At 41.1% G+C, this 19,980-nt stretch overlaps 2 protein-coding genes across 7 annotated transcripts in view; one reads left to right on the top strand and one right to left on the bottom strand.

The window, feature by feature from the left end:
* Positions 1 to 19,089, bottom strand: LOC126372439 (ubiquitin carboxyl-terminal hydrolase 10-B). 4 transcript variants are annotated; one of them, XM_050018193.1, is made up of 12 exons: positions 18,950 to 19,088; positions 18,818 to 18,837; positions 18,562 to 18,657; positions 15,589 to 15,718; positions 11,579 to 13,603; positions 11,048 to 11,243; positions 9,548 to 9,776; positions 8,913 to 9,023; positions 8,234 to 8,401; positions 7,528 to 7,735; positions 5,937 to 6,075; positions 1 to 5,349 (listed from the first exon to the last, which is right to left on the bottom strand). In XM_050018193.1, the coding sequence occupies exons 5-12, from the start codon at positions 13,524 to 13,526 to the stop codon at positions 5,211 to 5,213; spliced, it is 3,138 nt and encodes a 1,045-aa protein (XP_049874150.1). In that variant the 5' UTR covers positions 13,527 to 13,603; positions 15,589 to 15,718; positions 18,562 to 18,657; positions 18,818 to 18,837; positions 18,950 to 19,088; the 3' UTR covers positions 1 to 5,210. The 4 variants fall into 4 exon arrangements, with proteins under 4 accessions (XP_049874150.1, XP_049874151.1, XP_049874149.1 ...); XM_050018194.1 differs by lacking the exon at positions 18,818 to 18,837 and having other exon boundaries at positions 18,950 to 19,089; XM_050018192.1 differs by lacking the exon at positions 18,562 to 18,657.
* The window catches only part of LOC126372577 (nuclear envelope phosphatase-regulatory subunit 1), a 598,500-nt gene that overhangs the window by 285,962 nt on the left and 292,558 nt on the right, over positions 1 to 19,980 (top strand). The window lies entirely within an intron of this gene.

The following is a 19,980-nucleotide window of genomic DNA, read 5'->3' as shown; positions in this document are numbered from 1 at the left end:
TTTTCAGAATGACACCATATTTTATTCACAAAATTTTCATAACACCAATTTGTTACCAAAATAAAGGATTATTTTTATAATTAGTCATACACACATATCCACATAACAACTTATAAAGCTGACCGTGATAGACAATGCGCATTTCATAAATTTATTTGAATTTTGCCTTTTAATTTCCAACTTGTGCATTGTCTATAACGATCAACAGGAGTATTTTTACGCAATTATAAAATCAGTAGGTTAAACAAAATTACAATAAAAATCAACTTGGCTTCATTGGGGAAAAACACTCCTTTATTAATACAGCCTTGGGTCTTATCACTAAAATTAACCGTAACTTAAATAATGAAACCTCTCGTATAAAAATAATTATAATTAATAATAAGCATTATTACATACATCTTTAAAACCTAAGTAGATAGACCGCCATAGTGTTCATTGTTTATCGTTACTGTTTCGTATTGTTATCCTATAGACTATTGCATTATCCAAAGGTTCATTTGGAGGAAAATTCGAGTTCAACATTTTACACGTATGACGGCAAGACTTGATAACTGCGGTAAATAAAATATTACATTGCACCATAGTGAATTCTGATGGGGACTAGATAGTAATTCGAAACAATACTTGGTACAAACTGAAGAGACAGGCCTATGGAAGTTGTTTATAAATCTTAACGACCAGCCACGTATAAACGTTTGTGCAACCAGAGAGCGGTTCGATCAACCCGAATATTAAATACTACATCAATTATTAAAATATTTTAAAAATATTCTATTCGATTAACAAGCTCTCTTACTAATAGTGTTTGAATAGCAAAAGCTAAGACAAATGTTGTGTTTGATTTTGTTGAATTGAAATGCTTATATAGAGATCTACATTCACGGTCGTGTAAGATTTCCAAAGCAATGTCAAACTTGACTGGTAAATATTATTTATTCATAAGAGTGAATATGGAAAAGAACCGTAATATCCCAGTTGGAAGAACACTCGACTCTCACTGAGATCGCAGGTGCGAATGCAGCCCGGGCCAATTGATTTTCGAATTTGTTTTCGAATTCATGTTTGGATCATACCTGCTCAGAGGTGAAGGAAAATATCGTGAGGAAACCCACATTCCCGGGAAATGCGTTTCGGAGGTATGTGACCTAACTTCCATTGAATGGTCAGATAGGCCGTCGCTTCTGTAACAAAACCGGACCTGTCCAAAATTCAGGTTAGGTAAGCGGATCCCGTGGAAACGGGATAACCATTAGGGAGATGATTCACAAGAGTGAAGAAGAGTGACTAATTTGGACGTGTCGTCAGCTGTAACTTTTGCTAACTGACAAAGAAAAACAGCATTTCGTACGATTCGACAACGAGCATTGGGATTAAAAATATCGAAGAACATAATTATCCTGAGTTCAATGTGAAATAGCCATTTTTGGATACTTGATTTTGAACCAATAACAATTCTTAAAAAAAAAGAAACACATTGGCACTTGAACTTGGTGAATTAAAAGCTGCTCTGCTAAACTAGCAAGTCCGTCTTGACTCATGCGTACTTTGATCAGATTTAAAACTATCAGGAACATCCACTAATTAAACTCTTCAAACTAATATACAAAATGTAACAATTTACATTAAATCTACATTGAAATCAGAAATAAGTGAATTTTGATGCTTAAATGGTAACCGATATGATTTAAGCCCATCTCACTATTATTTATCTCGCTCTAGTGCAACTATACTTGTTTCTTTTTCTTATCTTAAGATAAAATGTAGTGTCTTCACCATTTGTGGTGGATTATCCACAAAGCGTTATCAAGCGAAAATTCGCGTGTAGACCAGAATTTTACGATAAGAGCATGTCCAATGCGAAGCATGACGCTTGCCAGCAAGCAAAAATTAAAGTATAACCTCAAAGGAAATTATTAAGAGTCATAAAACTTGATTCACACAATAAGTTTCAATTTAGAAACCACGGCGTCGTATTAAACTTAGTTTATTCTGGTCGAACGGAACTTTAACAGAATCCATTTTAAAACAAATGTTACAACAATTTGCCACTCGGAAATCAAGCGGCTAGCAAATATAACAGTCAAAGTCCTATGTTCTATGTCACAGCCACCTGCGATAGGATTATACACGAGAAATGTGAATATATTTTTCGTATTTCTATAACAATGCCTAGTTATAAATGCCAGCTCGACTGTTAACTCGAATACTGGAAATCAAATTTATTTAAAATATATATATTTATTTGATTTTATAATTAATTTCCAATATATTTTGAGTTTCATCTAAAGACAGCTGATTCCAGTAAAATTACTCAATAATAAATATGCAACACATCTTAACTAAAAGGCAGCGTTTGTTACTTTTAACACTACACACCATCGGTGCAGGGGAGTTGATTATATGTATGTATTTTGCATTACAGGGACAATCCGATGATTCATCTCAATCTGTTTCAATCGTCCATAGACCGTTAATGTGTAGTGTCCACAACTTACATGCTAAAGTGCGTTATACAGTAGTAACCGACATTCCGGGCCCTGCGCTCAGTCTTACGCAAAAACCATACAATCGTGCAATACAGACAAAACCCAAACAATTCGCTACCATAGAAGGAACCTATCGTACTAGGAAACATTTTGTGCAACTAACAGAGTGATCCGCGACAAAAAATAATCGATATAAATTCGTATTAGTTCTAACCAGAGAACTATCGGGACTATTCAATGTCAGTGTTGTGCCGAAAATTCAAACAATTTGGCTTAGACATGAGTGTCGATAATGTGATATGAAGTACACTAATTATTGCCAGTTATATCACTACGTTATGACCTACCCACAATCCAAATAAACGTTAACAACCAAGTTATACATATAAAAGCTTAGAAAGTTAGTCGTAAATAACTTTTTTTTCGAAACCATATTACAAAAACTAAACCTACTTCGATTCATTATCATAATAGTTAAATTGACTATATTTAAGACTAAATATTTTATCATTTACATTTGGACACATACAATAACCGACAGTGCATCTTAGATATCATTCTATATATCCTAAATGATGTTGACTTGTTTTTTAAACATTACAAAAGCTGTTAGCCATGTTATCGAATGATATCCAATATTTGGTCAATTTAACACTAGCAATAATCACTTTATAAGGCGTTGGTGTATTGCCTTTAGTACTAGAGAAGGAAATTTACATCTTCCACGAGAATGTGATTCCGAACAACATCAAGTGAGATCAATGATTCACTACAATAATGTCAATAGATGGGCAGGAGGCGCAGCTAAGCTCGTCGAAACCACTCGTCACTTATAAAACAATGCGATTTATAATTTACAATAAATTACGTCGTAAATTTTAGTATACCCAACAGCTTATGCTCATAAGATTCAATTTTCCACAAATGTTACATGTCACTACAAAAGAACATAGATTTCGAGATGAATTTGAATAATATTAAAAACAGACATTCTCCACAATATACCAACGGCGAGATAATATATCTATTTATATTTAACACTTAACATTATAACAATATTCTATACAATAGTGGGTACTAAACAATCAGCTGTATCGTCCTCAGGCGTTCATATCACAAGTAACGAAGGGCACATTGCTCACTGTCTGCTTCCGTCAAGCACCGAATCTACCTCCCTACCATCGCCTACCACCGCTACCACCCACTGCACACAACCCTTATAATACCTAGCATTAACTTATACGACGAAGCGTGACCATAGAGCAAATAAGAGGGTTTACATCAAAAGTACCTGCCACGATTCACAAACGCATCTGGGGCAATGACTTCACTAAGTTCCTAATGACCTCATGCATGACCCCTTTGTGTTAATCCCAGCTCCAAAAATTCATTCACATATCTCTTTTAGCGTCACAATACCAATTGAACTCCGTTGCAAAATACTTATTGTATTTATCGGAAATAATTTGGTACATTTCGTGATATCTTCAATACCAAAACTTTGTACTTTCGAACTTTTTTCAAACATGTAGCTTTCGAACTAAGAAGCCTGACAACGCTAATTTCCCTCACTGACCAGTGGTAAGTGACATTACTTGCAACCAACCGACAACCTCTTCTGATCATAGGTCACCAATATAGAATTGCTAAATTAATTTTTACAATTAACTTTTTTTTACACTTTTTTCAATTTATAAACCACAATTCCATATTGTCGAGTAGTAGATAACTTACTTTAGTTAACGCTAGCAGAAGCTGGGGCACTTAGAAGCACCAGTTGATTCTCAAGACATTTTAGTATTTTATGCCAAACTTGAAATAGTCAAGTATTTATTATAATCGAAACAAGAATATACCTTGAAAACTACATAAATAAAATGCAACAATCGGCCCCAACTTCACCTAATTCTAACAATATATACAAGTTTATACAACGTTTCGACGAAATAATATTAAGAATGAAGTATGAGAAACAAGCCAAATAAAGTTACAGCGTGTTAATGATATCTTCATTCTTTTATATCCATGAATAGAGAAATGTTCTCATTTGTACTTTATACATCTAAATTATAATTTACATTTTACATCTACGCTATCTCTACAGTATTAAATTCCAGTGAGAATTTACACAATATGATACAAAAATCAAAAACTTTTTGCAGATCAGATTTTTGTTAAGGCATCAACAAGTGAAAGTAAACTGTAAGTGATTAACGTAAGGAATTAAAGAGTTGCTATTATTGGTTACTTTTTTTGACATTTTATTTGCCCTTGTTAGGCTCTATTGCCTTTTTGTTTACAAAACAATGTATACTTACATTACGTACTTTCGTTGTGCTGTAAAGTCTAGGACAGGCACACGGTAAGTCTTAGCTTTATTTACACTTCAATAGTTTTATCACTGTCTCTAAATTGCCGAAAATCTTGCTGAATCTTTAGTCATCTCGGTAGAACTATGTCAATTTAAACGCAAATTGGAAACTCGCCCCATCTTTTTTATTTCCGAATATAATTTCTATTTACGTCCGGCTATCTCCAAATATCGTTTCTAATTTGGTATAAAACCTAAACTACCGCGTTTCATTAACTATTGACTTATTTGTAAGTCTACCAATGCCACGATTGTTCCCAATAACTCCCGGACGTAAAGTACTGAGTCCTTAGGGCAGTTGCCCACCGAGCGTGGTAAAGATTCAGCAGTTGTCGAGCGTAAGCGGAGGCTCACTCGGGCTTCGCGGGGGCGCGGTGCGGCGCCGGCAGAGTGTCGTGCCTGCGGTACATCAGCAGGTACGGCATACGCGGAGGCTTCGGCTTCAACACTTGTGTGTCTGTCACTTGAGTCACTGTAGAGTCGTCATAGCTGGAAAGATGTATACTTAGTGAGTAATGTTCAGTGTTGTTACGAGATTGGAGGGTTTGGATGTTCTACTCAGTAATTGTTGTCTACACACAAGTGATTTTGTGACCACTTTCAGAGACGAAAAATAAGTAAGCATCATTGTGTCGACTTCATAAACAACATACGCAACACAGGTACTTGTGATCTCACAGGGCCCGTGTGCGTTTGTCGTTGTTTATGAGAATAGAGTAACTTTTCAGTGTCATCAGACATGTTAGAGCGTTAGGCTCACGGTCTGGAGGTCCGGGTTCGATTCCCGATGGGGACATTGTCGAAATCACTTTGTGAGACTGTCCATTGTTTGGTAAGGACTTTTCAGGCTTGAATCACCTGATTGTCCGAAAAAGTAAGATGATTCCGTGCTTCGGAGAGCACGTTAAGCCGTTGGTCCCGGCTATTAGCCGTGAAAACACCACCACCAACCCGCAGTGGAGTATATCCATACCCCCTCCGGTTAATTGAGGGGAGGCCTGTGTCCAGCAGTGGGACGTATATAGGCTGTTTATGTAAAGAGTTTTTGTATTGTATTGTAAATGAATGTAACATACCGAATCCAGCCAGCCTGTCCGTGGAAGGTGTCTGTGAGGTAGTGCCCCTTGACAGCCTCCACGCCCTCGTGATACACCACCGCGAACAATTTGTACAGCCGTTGCTTCTGTGTGTACTTCAGCTTCGACGACATTATCTCTGCAACACGTCATTACATTTTCATTTCATAAACATAATAAAATAATAGAACAGCCACTCTCCGCGTCCCACCAGCGGCTGAGCTATGTTTACCTCACCCCCTCGGTCTTACTTTAGTCTTGAATCGTGTGGACCTCAGACGTCACACACACAGATGCGCGTGTACGATAACGACAATGTGGAGAGTCTGTGTAAAACGACGTGATTTGTATGAAGTGTCCGGGGTGTGATTACTCAAATTCCTAACCCCTCATGAGCAGAGCTACATACTTGTAGTATGTACTTGTAAGACAATTTTTAGCTTTTGATGTGAATTTCACCTCATAAACATAGACGGCCCCACTGCTGGGCACAGGCCTCCCCTCAATCAACCGGAGAGGATACTTCACCTAATTCTAAAAAACTTCACATGAAAAGTATGGTCCTCCACACAATCCCGCAGTTGAGTAGTATACTCAGTCTTACGATGTCTACATGAAAAGTCACTACTCTTCAGAGACGAAAAATAAAGTACCATCATTGTATACATACGTACACGTGGGTTGTTGGATGTATATAAATAAAAAAAATAATATTTATAAAGATAAGAAATGGACGCAAATTGGGTAGTTTCCTAGGTCAAAGATAAATTATGAAATTCTGATCACTAAATAAAGACAAGTCTAGAGGTGACAAAAAGTGTTTCCTTTTTTTATTTAACTTATTTGTGAATTTTAGTAATGAAAAATGTAATAAATGCGACATTTTGTCACGTTTTTCTATAAACATCAGAGGTTGCTTTTTCATACAGATTCCACTCATTTCGTGTGTTGATGTTTAGTAACAAGTAACTGATTTGACTAGTTGGAAACTACCCTATTGGAACAAATCGAGAGTAGAAGATTTCTTTGATTTTTATTCTTATTTCCTATAAAATACAAATAAAATAAAATAAATAACTGGTTACTAAATAAGCGGCACGCTATGATGACCGTTTTGACGTGTCCCACTCATCAAGTTTCGTATTAATTTACAACTATATTGACGGGGACAAATATATTGCTTCTATGCTGTTCTGGGAGCAAATAAAAAACATAGAACACGTTCAGCTGCTTGTCTTCCCGGGCATGTCGTAAAAACCGACAGAGGGATTGCGTCCTCTAACATGATGGACTAATGTTATGGGCGATAGGCTGATCCCTTATCACCATAAGGTTCATCATATCCATCTTAGGACTTCGTATCAACAGTGGCTGCAAGTTGTCTTTGATTACTTGTGGCTCTGCCCACCCCAGTTGGGATTACGGGCGTGAGTTTATGTATGTATGTATGTATGACGGGGACAATTGTTGTACTTTATTAGGTCAAAACAGGAAACTTAGTTCTATAGGAAAACCTTGGTATGACAATTCGTATATACCGCCGTTCCGATTCCGCGCGATAATTAAATATCTATTCTATCAGAATACATACTGGGATCAATCTTGAGGTCAACAGGGAAGTCGATGGTCTTGACAATCTTGGCGGTGTGGCCTTCGGTGTCGAGTTGGAAGCACTTGAGATGCAGCAGGAGAACAACTGGCAGTTGTTCTAAGGACAGCTGTTGCCACGCGTCGCTCACTCCCTCTAAAGTGTCCTTGCCAGCGAGCAATTCTAAGGCGTCTTTCACCGTGTTCGCGCGCTGTGGAGAGGTTTGGGAACTTAGTAAGGTGTGAAGGAAGGAACGATTTTGCTGTTGGCTGTTGGATCTTACTCAGTCTTACTTGTCTACATCAGTGATAGATCACGATTCGGAGACGAAAAATAAAGAACATCATCGTAATCAACTGAAAGCACATAATGTATCACACCGTTTCACCGATCCATTTACGCAGGTTTGTAAAATAACTGGGGATCTTTAAAACCTCGAGAGCGCACGCCAGAACGCGAAGTGAAAACAAATTCAGAATGCGGGATTCAAACTGCACAATCCGTACTGTTCGGAGTAGAAGGCAGTCGGTTCAACCACTATACTTTCAATTTGTCGTTGTATAATCGGCCCATATACATACTACTGCTAGGCATGTGCCTCTATCCGACGCCACGCTGCTTCACTGCCACACTGGCTTCCGACTGCTTCGCACCGGTAGAGGTATATAGTAGAGCTAAATATGTGAAGAGTATAACAAAATATGTGTACCTCGATGTCGAGCTGCAGCGTGAAGAAGGGCTGCACGGCGTCGGTGACGTCATGGTGCGCGGCGCGGTGCAGCCGCACGCGCGTGCGGCCGCGGAAGATGTCGGCCACGGGCGTGCGCCGCGCCGCCCAGCGGCGCTCCACCGCGCCGCGGTTGCGGGGACCCATCACCTGCAACACGACGGGCGTCACTCGCGGGCCCTTCAGGGGGCTGGCTTGTGTGGCGGACGGGGCCTACTCAGTTGTGTTTATCCACACGGTAGCGATCAAAAATCACTTTCAGAGACGAAAAATAAATAGCATCATTGTGAAATTGTCGGCGCCGCATATTTAATAAAGTAGAAAAAATATTTCATAAACGCGTTACACGTTCATTTGATTATAGATCTGGACATGTCAATAAATCAAATGGATTAAGTTATAATATGGACTATCCACGTGTCACTTTACATGCCCGTTACAGAACTTGATGAATCAGTCATTCAGTCAGTGAAACGAGTGCATGGTCATTTTATAAAAGAGGGACAGAGAGCATTTATTTTGTAGCAATAGAAGAAAATAGCGCCCTGGTTCTATATTAATTTGGTCTAAACCCACTTTTACAGTAATGCCAAACATTCTTTTCACAAAATGTGCAGCAGCGTGTTTGAAATTAGAATAATCAATCATATGATGTGCTTACCTTCCACTCATCATCATCGTCATCCTCTTCAGCTGGTTGTTCTTGTGTGATGACGCCGTTTGGCTGCCCGTTACTGTCCTTAGGCTCTTCTGGCTCTACAAGTTTCATCAGCTGAAAACATCAGTTAAAAATGTTAAAAATTGTTTTGGAAAACTACCTTTTTAATGTGATTAAATGTTTCGGTCTAAAGTTAAAATTGGCTCGGCCATTATAGACGACGATTCGGCTCACTATCTATAATATTGGTCTAACCTAACAGAAAGCTCGGTGAAGCGTGGGTACTTAGTTCATCTTGCGATGGATGTACCTCTAGCTCAATTGAGATTTCACTTATGTTGAGTTTCGTGTTTGACTGTTGTCTCGTTTAAGGTAACTATCATTTGTGGTATTATATAAAACAACACACAATTGAGTATATATATTACGTATATGAAATATCCAAACTAGCGGCATAGCCGTTTTGACGTTTGTCCCCCACTCATCAAGATTCGTATTACTTTATTGTTCATCAAGTTTAGTAGTAATTTTTAACTATATTGACGGAATGCTGGACGTGACTATGTCAAAACGGGCATTATATATAGCGCGCCGCTAGTTTTGTAAATACCTTCAACATAACAATCAACATACGTTACCTCTAGCATTTCATCGTTGAGAGAGTTGAGTAGACACCCGAGGAACTCCTCGGCGTCTTCTTGACGGCCTTCCTGCGAGCCGGGGAAGGGGCGGAGCGCCCGGAGCACCTTGAGCCCTGCCGTGCCGTCTAACGGAGGCCCGGCGGACACGGGGCCAGTCTCGCCGCGGGCGCCGCGACCCGGGCGAGCCGCTGCGGCTAGCGGGCTGAACTCATAGCATAATTCCACCCTGAAATATACAAATGATGATTGAAGGTGAGCAATAATATATTATCTTTTCATTGGATGGCATAGGTAATTTTCCCATCGACAATTAGGTAGTTTCAAAGTCAAATTATGAAATTCTGATTTACTAAACAAACACAATTCTAAAGGTGACAAAAAAAGGTTGTATGTAATTAAAAAAACTTCATTTTGTCACCTTTTTCAATGACGTCACAAGTTGCTTTTTAATTCAAATTCCATAGTAATTTCGTGTTTGGACATTTAGTAAAAAGTAACTGATTTGACGGGAAACTACCCTATTGAAATATACGAATTTATTGTCCCTCTCCGTTTGACTGCCGGGCTGTGCCCAGCAGTGGGATCATTAATTTAAGAGCCATACTCTTGTCGGTGTCACATTCTCCATTCTTGTCTATCAAAGGCCAATCCCTTGACTTCCCTATAAGACACGACGTTCGCCTTCTCCTTAATAGTGCCACTACTATTACATTGGACTATTGGGGCTTATATTGTCAAAATATTAAGAGTGATTCTTGGAAACTACAAGAACGTAAAACATTTTCAATCTAAATTTGAGTACATTTCGTGCTAAACGATAAAGATTCATTACTTAATCATGTAAACACTCGTAAAGTACGATTATGGATGAGTCATACTTCATAAATGCTGCACGCAGTTACACGAGACATTTTGAAGCAATATCAAAGAGAAACTGTGCTTGTTCCAAATAATCGTGTCAAATTAATTTTGACGCATTTCACAAATACTGTACAGTATATTACAGTATATGTAATCATCTTTAAAGCTAGAGTCATTAAACAAAATTTACTTTATAAGGCTATAATGTCGTAAATAAGTAATAAAACAATCGTTACTACAGAGAGTATTCTTTGATAAATGCTTGCTGTTTTCAGCTAATAGCAAGATTTTTCTATACTTTTCCAGCAACAATGGACTGAAATACAGTGCCAGTACAAATACATGTTGGAGAGCGCTGCATAATCTCTTCTAATAATAATTGAGGAAGCTTGTACCTAGCATTGCAACATATTTAGGCTGCTTTTGAGAATAGTATGGTATGTAATAGGGGCTATTATTTTAAACTCTTAAGCTAGGTAATTATTAGCGTTTACGCGTGGAATTTCTACTAATTTGTTTACATGGTTGGTCTTGACTATTAGGCGTAAAAATCCATACTCCTTCCGGTTGATTGAGGGGAGGTCTGTGCCCACAAGTGGAATGTATATAGGCTATTATTTATGTTATGTTACTTACATGGAATCAATGACAGGCGTGCTAGACTTCCCACGGCGTGTCTGGTAAGGCAGGGCCTTCAGCATGTTGTAGAAGGGCGGGCAGGCGATCAGCGCCTGAAGAATGGCGTTGACATAGCAGTAGTTGGAACGGTTGGTCAGCCCGCGAGGCAGGAGGGTCACTGCCCTGTTGTCCAGCTGATACTTTGACAGGAATTCTGGAATTGAGAAGTATTGCTTGTTAGGGTGGATGGAAGTGTGAAATTGTAAAAAAAGGAATAACATCTTCAGGTCCAGAGTACTCTAAACCTTATGAGAGTGGAGGAAGCCAAGATGGTGTGTCAGGATCGTAATAAGTGGAAGTCTGTCCTCTGCCTACCCTTACAGAAGATAGGCGTGATCATTTTGTATATTTATGAATAACTTCTTTATTAGGTTTCCAGGAGACGCGGCACGTTAAAACTGTAGATGGATTCGACCTATTTTCTTCCGTTACTGGATCTTTGTGCACTAGTAGTTAATAAACACAAAATATTATTCGAAATATATTTACCTCCCATCCTGTACGAGTTCGGGTCATCAGAGAACGGGGACGGCTGAACGGGGACTGTCGGTGTGGTCTCTTTGGGAGGCGGCGGGGGGACCTCCGCGACCGGGGCCGGCGCCGCGGGCTTAGGGGCTGCCGGCGCCGCCGCGTTGCTCACCGCGTTCACAGAGGTCTTCTCAGAGTAGGACACGGTAGGCGCCGCAGTCGTCGCACGGAGGACGGGCGAACCCTTATCGGCCGCGGCTTGCAGCGGCGACGCATCAAAAGGGGGCACTTTAGCGACTGGCTTCTGGACACTGGTCGCGGCCGGGGGCGACGCCGTCGTCGGACTTGAGGGCTCTTCTACGGGCGCTGGTACTGGAACGGTCGCGGTGGTCGGGGCGCTCGTCTTGTTGGAGAACAGGCTAGCCCAGGACTTGCCGGGCGCCGGCTGCGGCTGCGGCGGCAGAGCGGGTGGCGGCGCGGGCTGGTGGCGCGGCGGCGGCACGGGGGGGAAGTCCGACGCCGTGGGCGCGGGGGGCGGCGGCTGCGGGGCCGCGCCCGGCTCCGGCAGCGCCACCGGCTTGCGCGAGTGGCCGAACGGACTCTTGTTGGTCACGATCAGCGGTGGGCCTTGCGAGTGCAGCGTGATCGATATCGGCATCGGCGCCTTGCTCGGCGGCAGCGGCGGCTCCCGCTTCACGTGTTCAACGGCCGCGACAGCCCTGTCGCCCTCCGCGTTTTCACTAGACGGGGAACGGTTCGTAGGGCCGTCGCGCTTCTGACGGTTCCCGAAGGGAGGTTTGGGCGTGGAGGCGGTCTGCTGGACCGGTACGGCGACCTGCGGCACGGACGGCTTCGGCGGCTGCTTGTTGCCAGAGAACGGCGCCGCCGGACCTTTAGTCGGCTTGCCCGATACGGGCGGAACCTTAACGCCGGAAGTCTGATTGGCGACGGTGACGGGGGGGAAGGATTTGGCTGTAACCTGCGCGAGATTGATCGGAGCGGCGTCCAGAGGCTTGTTCTCGTTGGGCACCCACGCCGGCTTAGCAGGGTCCGGTTTCGGCGTCGGCGACACTTTGTCGGTAGTCGCGACGATCTTCGCTTGGTTGTCGGCGGGCCGCTCGTTCTGCTTCGGGCTGCCGGGGCCTTTACTGCTAATTTTTAGATCCTTCATCGGCAGCGATTCGACCGAAGGCCCGGCGGCGGTGGCGGCGGACGCGGTCACCGGCGGCGTCTTCCTCTCCTGCGGCTTGTCGAGCGGCTGGAAGGTCTTGGCCTGACCCTGGCCCTGCACGAAGTTCTTGGCGTACACGTTGAACTGGTGTGGCTGCGGGTGCGGATGGGGGTGCGGCACGGGCGCGGGGTGGTGGTGGTGCGGCGGCGGCAGGAACAGTGGCGGCGGCGGCGGCAGGTACTCCACGCCCGCCTCCGCGCCGTAGCCGCCGCCCGCGTAGCCCGCGCCCGCGTAGTACGCCTCCACCGCCTCCTGCTCCATCACCACCTCCGCCGAGTACTCGTCGGGGCCTTTCTCGCCCCCCTCGCCCTCCACCGGCATCGGGTACTCGGGGTAGTACGGCTGGTAGGGGTAGGGGCCGTACACGACAGGCTGGTACATGGGCAGATGGTAGAGCGGCGCGCCCTGCGCCTGCGCGGCGGGGTGGTAGTACTGCGGGTACTGCACGTAGTAGGGCGGGTGCTGCGGCGGGGGTGAGGGCGGGCGCTTGGTGCGGCGCTCGCGGCGGTGGTTGCGGGGCGGGCGCTCCACCTGCGGCGGCGGCGCGTACTGCGGCTGTGGCGGTTGGTAGTACTGGCCCATGTAGCCGTGCACGTTGACGTTGGCGGTGACCTGGCTGACGTACACGTTGGGCGGCGCCACGGGCCACTGGTGCGGCGGCGGCTGCGCGTATGGCGGCGGTGGCTGCGCGTACGGCGGCGGCGGGCCGGCCGCGCGCGCCGGCGAGTGCGGCGCCATGTCGCGCTCACCCTCGGCGCCCACCACCTCCACGCTGCTCGACACGGTCGCCGTGCTCGATGAACACGATGACACCTCTGCCGACACATACCCACATCAATTACATGTTTAAACAGCTGCATACAGTACAATCTGGATAGAGCGACTGTCAAGTCAAGAGAGACCTAACCTGACGATGCAAAAAATGCAAAGGAAACTTGCACGTAATATTTATCCTTAGATAAAACAGGCGAGCTTATCCCTAATTAAGATTTCTTCCATTTAGTCATACTAGTCAAGATTTTACAGTATTCATACTAAATTACCAACGAGGATATACTGATTTTGGACTAGTTGGTCCTTCAAAGAACTAGTAGTTTCATCTAGGGCATATAATAATAAATAGTATTACATATAGAATGGTAACACTTCGCCCCGTGCCAATTCGTATAGGTCCCGAGTTAGCTTTTCCTCACCCCATCCAAGTCTCACTTTAGTCTATAATAAATAGCCGTAAACTGCTAAAGGGTAAAGGGGAGCGCGAGAATTGTCTGTCTCGCTCGCACTTACGCGGTAAAGCGTGTCTGATGTGTGACTAGAGTAAACTAGACGATCGCTAGAAAGGTTGGGACAATAAAAAGAGTATAAAGTGAAGGTTGTATAGCAACTAGATGCAGTACTGATAATATAAACATTAAAATCATAAAATGAAACGTTTTCAGTCCAAATAACCGTGACTGGATCTGATTGAAAGTGTCACAATGGCAAGTCAAAGTTTCAAAGGAAATGATAATTATGCCATTGGCACAAAAAAAATAAAAAAGAATTTGTTTATAATATTAGCTTAGTTTCTATGCAAGTCACAGCCTCCGGGTTCAATTCCCGTTGGGGACATTATAGAAATCATTTTGTGAGTGTCCTTTGTTTGGTAAGGTCATTGCAGGCTTGAATCATCTGATTGTCCGAAAGAGTAAGATGATTCCGTGCTTCAGAGGGCACATTAAGGCAGTTGGTCCCTGCTATTAGCCGTAAAAGCACCCCCACTAATCGACAGTAGGAGCATGGTGGAGTATGCTCCATACCCCCTCCAGATGATTGAGGGGAACCCCGTGCCAGCAGTGGAACATACTATACTGTTTATGTTTGTCGGTGTAAGATTAAATTTTATGTATAAATAAATACCTACACTTAAGTATTCAAGATTGCAACATAGTCAAACCTGTTATACTGTTTCAGTGATATATTGTTACTTTTGTTTTAGAAACAGCAAATTAATTGTTTGTTTGGGTTACTGACAACAATGTATTTGCCATTCATATTACAAAGTCTTTTCAAACTTCCTGCTGTTATGTTATGCTTAGATCACTTTGACCTAATCTTGGTTTTGAGTTGAATTATATATTTGCTTCTACTCTGGACTGGGATCAAATTAAATTCAATAACATAGAACCTGTTTAGCTGCCTTCCTTGGTATATCAAAAAATCCTACAGAGATTGTTCTTTCTTTAAGATGGACAGTTGCTATGGGCGACAGGCTGATCCCTTGTCACCATAAGGTCGTCTTATCCGTCTTAGAACTTTGTATCAACAGTGGCTGCAAGTTGTCTTTCATTACTTGTGGCTTTGCCCGCACCGTTAGGATTAACGGACATGAATTTATGTATGCATGAATTATACAAATCTGGACTTATTCTCTATCTATTTATGGATCTATGGAGTTGCGTAAAGCTACAAATTATTGTTCCTATCAGCTGTAGCTTTCATCTACATGTCTAGATAGCAGTGGCTTTTTGGGCTTTAACAGTGCAAGACCTTACTAAATACATGACATAAACAGCTAATTTAAAAAAGGATTTGGAAGGATTTTTTGATTGATTGATTGATTCTTTTGGAAGCAGACGATTTGGCTTACATAGTCAACAACAGCACGCCTAATTGTCCACATTAGAGTTTGAATGCGGAAAACGGTGGCCACAAACACAACTGGCTTTATGTTCCACTGCTGGGTCTCTGCTCTATTAACCAGCCAGAATGTAGCATGGAAAGTCCCTCATAAGAAAAAAAAAGTACGATGTTGACTTACCTATAGCAGAGTCGCTGTTAGCGATGTTGGACGCGGTCACCGGCGAGTGAGGCTTCCGCTCGAACAGTGCGCACTGCAGGCTGCTCAGTTCCGCTTCTCTCACATCTGACAAGTCTAGGAACTCATATTCCTGAAACACGCGGACCACGTTAGCTTGATACCCCACGCGCCCAACGGCCCACATGCGCGATAACGTCTCAACCACACTTTCTAACGCTCAACTTTTAATTTTTCATACTGTATGCCTTTTTCAAAGCTGTGATATGAAGTTTCTTATCATATTCGAGACTGTTAAAGTGAGCTGGTTAAGATGAGCTAGACTGTATTTTTTTATTATTTCCTAAAAGGCATGTGCCTAAGCAGCTAATGACCACTGTGACCTTATCTGTTTTATGGCCATGACTATCTCCAGATCCATCTGCTTCATTAGATTCAAGGTTTGTTTGGGAGGACGCTCACGACAATGTAATAAGTATTTTGAAAGAGATGGGAACACATTAATCTTGGCTTAATCATTTGAAATAATACCACAAGTCTAGATGTTCTCAATTTAACATGTTGACAGTACAGTGATGCATATATGGACCATGACGGACTAGCTCCATACTTCCGTGACCCATATATGGGTACACACTAAGTTCGGGTGCTCCACTTGGATCCCAGGTAACTTAGCAAAGGTTTGTTTTATTATGATGACCTACAAGTATGACTTACAACGAAGTCAAAACATTTTGTATGGGGACTGTCAATGTTAAACATTTCCTGACAATTTTAACCAGAGACAATCACTTTAAAAGCTGTATGATACTATCTGCCCTTCTCACAGAAAAAAAGTGTTGCTGAAAATTCAATAGCTTGAATCCCTTCCATCCACATTCCATAAGCAAAGCTGTAGCAAATGTATAATACACTAATTGTCTTTAATCCCGGGCAATTGTAGTCTTTATGGCTGTGTAAGTAGATACTATGTTCATTATAGAGGATGTGTGTGGGAGATTGGATGCTGAACTTCAAATAACCGTAACCACTAATCATAATTGATCTAATATAATGGACATGGCCGATTTTCAACTTTGTTTGAATGGGGAAGACATATTTTTTACTGTTTTAAAATCCATTATTGCATAATTATGTATTTGGCTGGGAATATAACCTATAATTTAATTTTATAGACTAAAATGCTGTCCCACTTCAAAGCTAATAATAGATTCTTGCTGAAAAACCAAGTCAATACAAGTATTTCAACACCAACAATAACCAATTGCCAGCGAAAGTAGAGCCATTTCAACATGAACACAGTGCAGTAAATTGAAAACTGCACTTTAAACCTTCAACACTGAGTCAGCATTATGAAATCTAATGACTTGACTAACAGTTTATACAAATATACATTTCTTATAATACAATATACTTATGTACTAAGAATGCTACACTAACAATATCATGCATTATTGTTTGTCTTATTGTAAACCGCAGAGTGTACTGGCGTGTAAAACTTTGGATCCTAAATTGAATGCAATGAGATCGGAGAGCTTTTACTTCTTTATTTACTAGGTTGATGTTTCGCCAATGTCACCTATTAATAAGTGACATAGTGACAAGTTTGTACATGTTTACCGAACAAATTCCTATTCACACTAGATTTATAAGGGTATAAGTCACTGTAACTTACGGAAGTTTATAATGTTTTGAAAACAGACTGTGGAGTTTGTCACAAATAGTTATCTCATGTATATAATAATGATGTTAGTATCACATTGATCTATTTGAAGTCAGTTTTCAAAAGACAACGGACACAACTAATAATCCCTAATTGGATAGGCAGACCCCCAATTAACTATAATGAGACATCATTATAGGACCAAATGATAACAGTGTCGCTTTTAGTCAACTTTCACAACATTGCCATGAAGTTTTTTTCAGTTTTATATACATTTCTATATGCAAATAGTGTTAATTTATTTGAAAGTATTATTGCCTGCAGCATTGACCTTCAACTTTCAATTAGCATTCTAAAGACAGACATATCTGAAAGTGCAATTATTTGTTTCTGGCCATTGACTCTCCAAACCAAGATAACCTAGCTTATCTATGGTTTATACTTATTTAATTAACACTTGAGGTAGAAAATGACTTGCCAATGTAATTTTGTTAATAGACATTTTGCATGATATGTAATATGTATTGCTATGGTTACAAACATACTTTCTGTCTGTTCATGTAAATAAAATAAACAATAAAATGTAAAACACACTTTTTGTCAGTATTTAACCCAGTATGTATAAGTAAGTCTCCCATAAATGTAATGAATTTTAATTCCAGGTCAATCAAATGCAGGATCGAAAAAACAACCTATTCAAGTCAATAGCGGCTTGTACTCAAGATTTTAAGTTATGCAACTGGATACTTAACCTTATGCAATTACAAGCTTTGAATACTTTTATTCTACTGTTCAAAGACTTACTTTGTCAACATAACTACACAAGTTCTAAAATAAATGTAAAATGCTCTATGTAACTTGTACTTTTATAGAAATGAAAGTGACAGGCAGACAGGTTGGAAAGTAAACATCTGATAAAGTTTGCCCCACACTGCAACACATACATAGTATTTCCTCTCCACTTGTAATAAAAACGAAATGTTTACTTAACACAATTTACAAGAAACCTCAGATATATGAAAAAATAACCTTGAATTTGGCTGCAAAGTGGACTGAAGTGAAGTGACCTACCATTGAACATTGGACTTATTAACTGCCTGACAGATTTATAGGTTATACTTACACCAATTATCATTAGTCATTACACAGTCACAGAATACGTAAACAATAAACGCACTGTACACTCAGCAGTCATCTACCGTGCAGAAATATATTTTGCAATTCCTGAGGCACCGACTAAATAACAACAACAAATCCATCTGTGCACATGTGGTTTGTCATGAAAATGAGATGCAATAGTGAAAATGACATACCTATGATCAATGTTTTATAGAATCGACTTCCATCCCAATCCCTTTCGATTAAAGCATGATTTTCAGCGTCTAATTGCCTCTTGCATCAGTGCAAAGCTGTAAAATACGCGTAACATTTGGAGGACTATAAGATGGCGTAACAACGCTCGGTTGCCGGGTGCCATCCACAGTATTGACAAATCAACTTATTGGTGATTCTTGTTGTGTGAGCCCGAAACTGGACACCATCTACTTAATGAGTACTATTGACACTTACCTCCCACGTGCACACAATTTCTGGAAAGAGATATTTTTTCTAATGTAATGGCCAGTTTCAATATCACCAAAACAAGAAACAAAAGCCAAACAAATTATAAAGTAAAAGTGACTGTGTTTATGTTCTTCTTACCGTTTTCATCAAATCCATGGCCTTTTTGGGAACACCATCACGAAATATTTCACGCTAAATATTACATATATACAGGAATATCGGCGTTGCAGTAAAAATCTTGGAACGGGATCAACGTCGAGGCCATGCACTCACCAACACATAACAGGAAATGACAAAAGCCGCGCCATTTTTCTTCTTAGTATGCCCAACCAATAGAAATCGCGCTTTCGTACCATAAACTTAAACCATAGACAAATTATTTACTATTGTCATGTTACTACACTTGAACGGAAGCTACGCCACACAATTTTTTGTTCGGATACACGTCTCTACTATTACATCGGGTTCAAATAAAAAAGTAAAATAAGCCAAGTCAAAATTATGCCGGCCGGCAACCGGCTTTACTCCCCTTTCCTCTTCGAGGTTTCCTACTTGAGTTCAAACGTGTTCCGTTGACAAAACTATTTTTCATAGGTCGAAGGATATTGTAATATCACTAATACAACACTGATACTATATATTAAATTAATCATAGATATTTATCTAGTGCGCGGTGTCTCATGCGGATGGTTTTGCGAGAAATAGTCCTAAGCGCTACCTCAAGCTTATTAATAATAAAATGTTGATCTAGTTACTCCTGTGGTCCTACCCAACCAACCAATCAAGCTACCTTTCCCTTTTCACCTCGACCTTGACTAAATGTTCATTTAGCTAAGCTCACAAATAAGTACCAAAGTGGTTACCTACCTAAACTGATTTTACTTTTAGCATTATTATGATGGTATTCACTAAAAAAAAATGATTTTACTTACTCGGAACCCGGCTAACACATCATTAAGAAATAATCGAACCGGTTCTTTTATAAGAAAATAATCGCGGCAATCAATGAAATCTCAGCGAATTATTGGGCGAAAACGCAACAGATTGGGGTATGAAATAAATTGGTTTCCATACGTGAGGCGGCCCACCTGTCTGCAACCCACAATGTTATTAGGCGCCCTCTTATCTTGGCAAATATTATACTGTTTATTTATCCCGCCTAATTCTAT

The sequence above is a fragment of the Pectinophora gossypiella genome, chromosome 14 (assembly GCF_024362695.1).
Source record: "Pectinophora gossypiella chromosome 14, ilPecGoss1.1, whole genome shotgun sequence".
NCBI classification, from domain to species: Eukaryota; Metazoa; Arthropoda; class Insecta; order Lepidoptera; family Gelechiidae; genus Pectinophora; species Pectinophora gossypiella.
The sequence above is the reverse complement of the archived record's forward strand: the minus strand, read 5'-3'. Positions and strand labels throughout refer to the sequence as shown.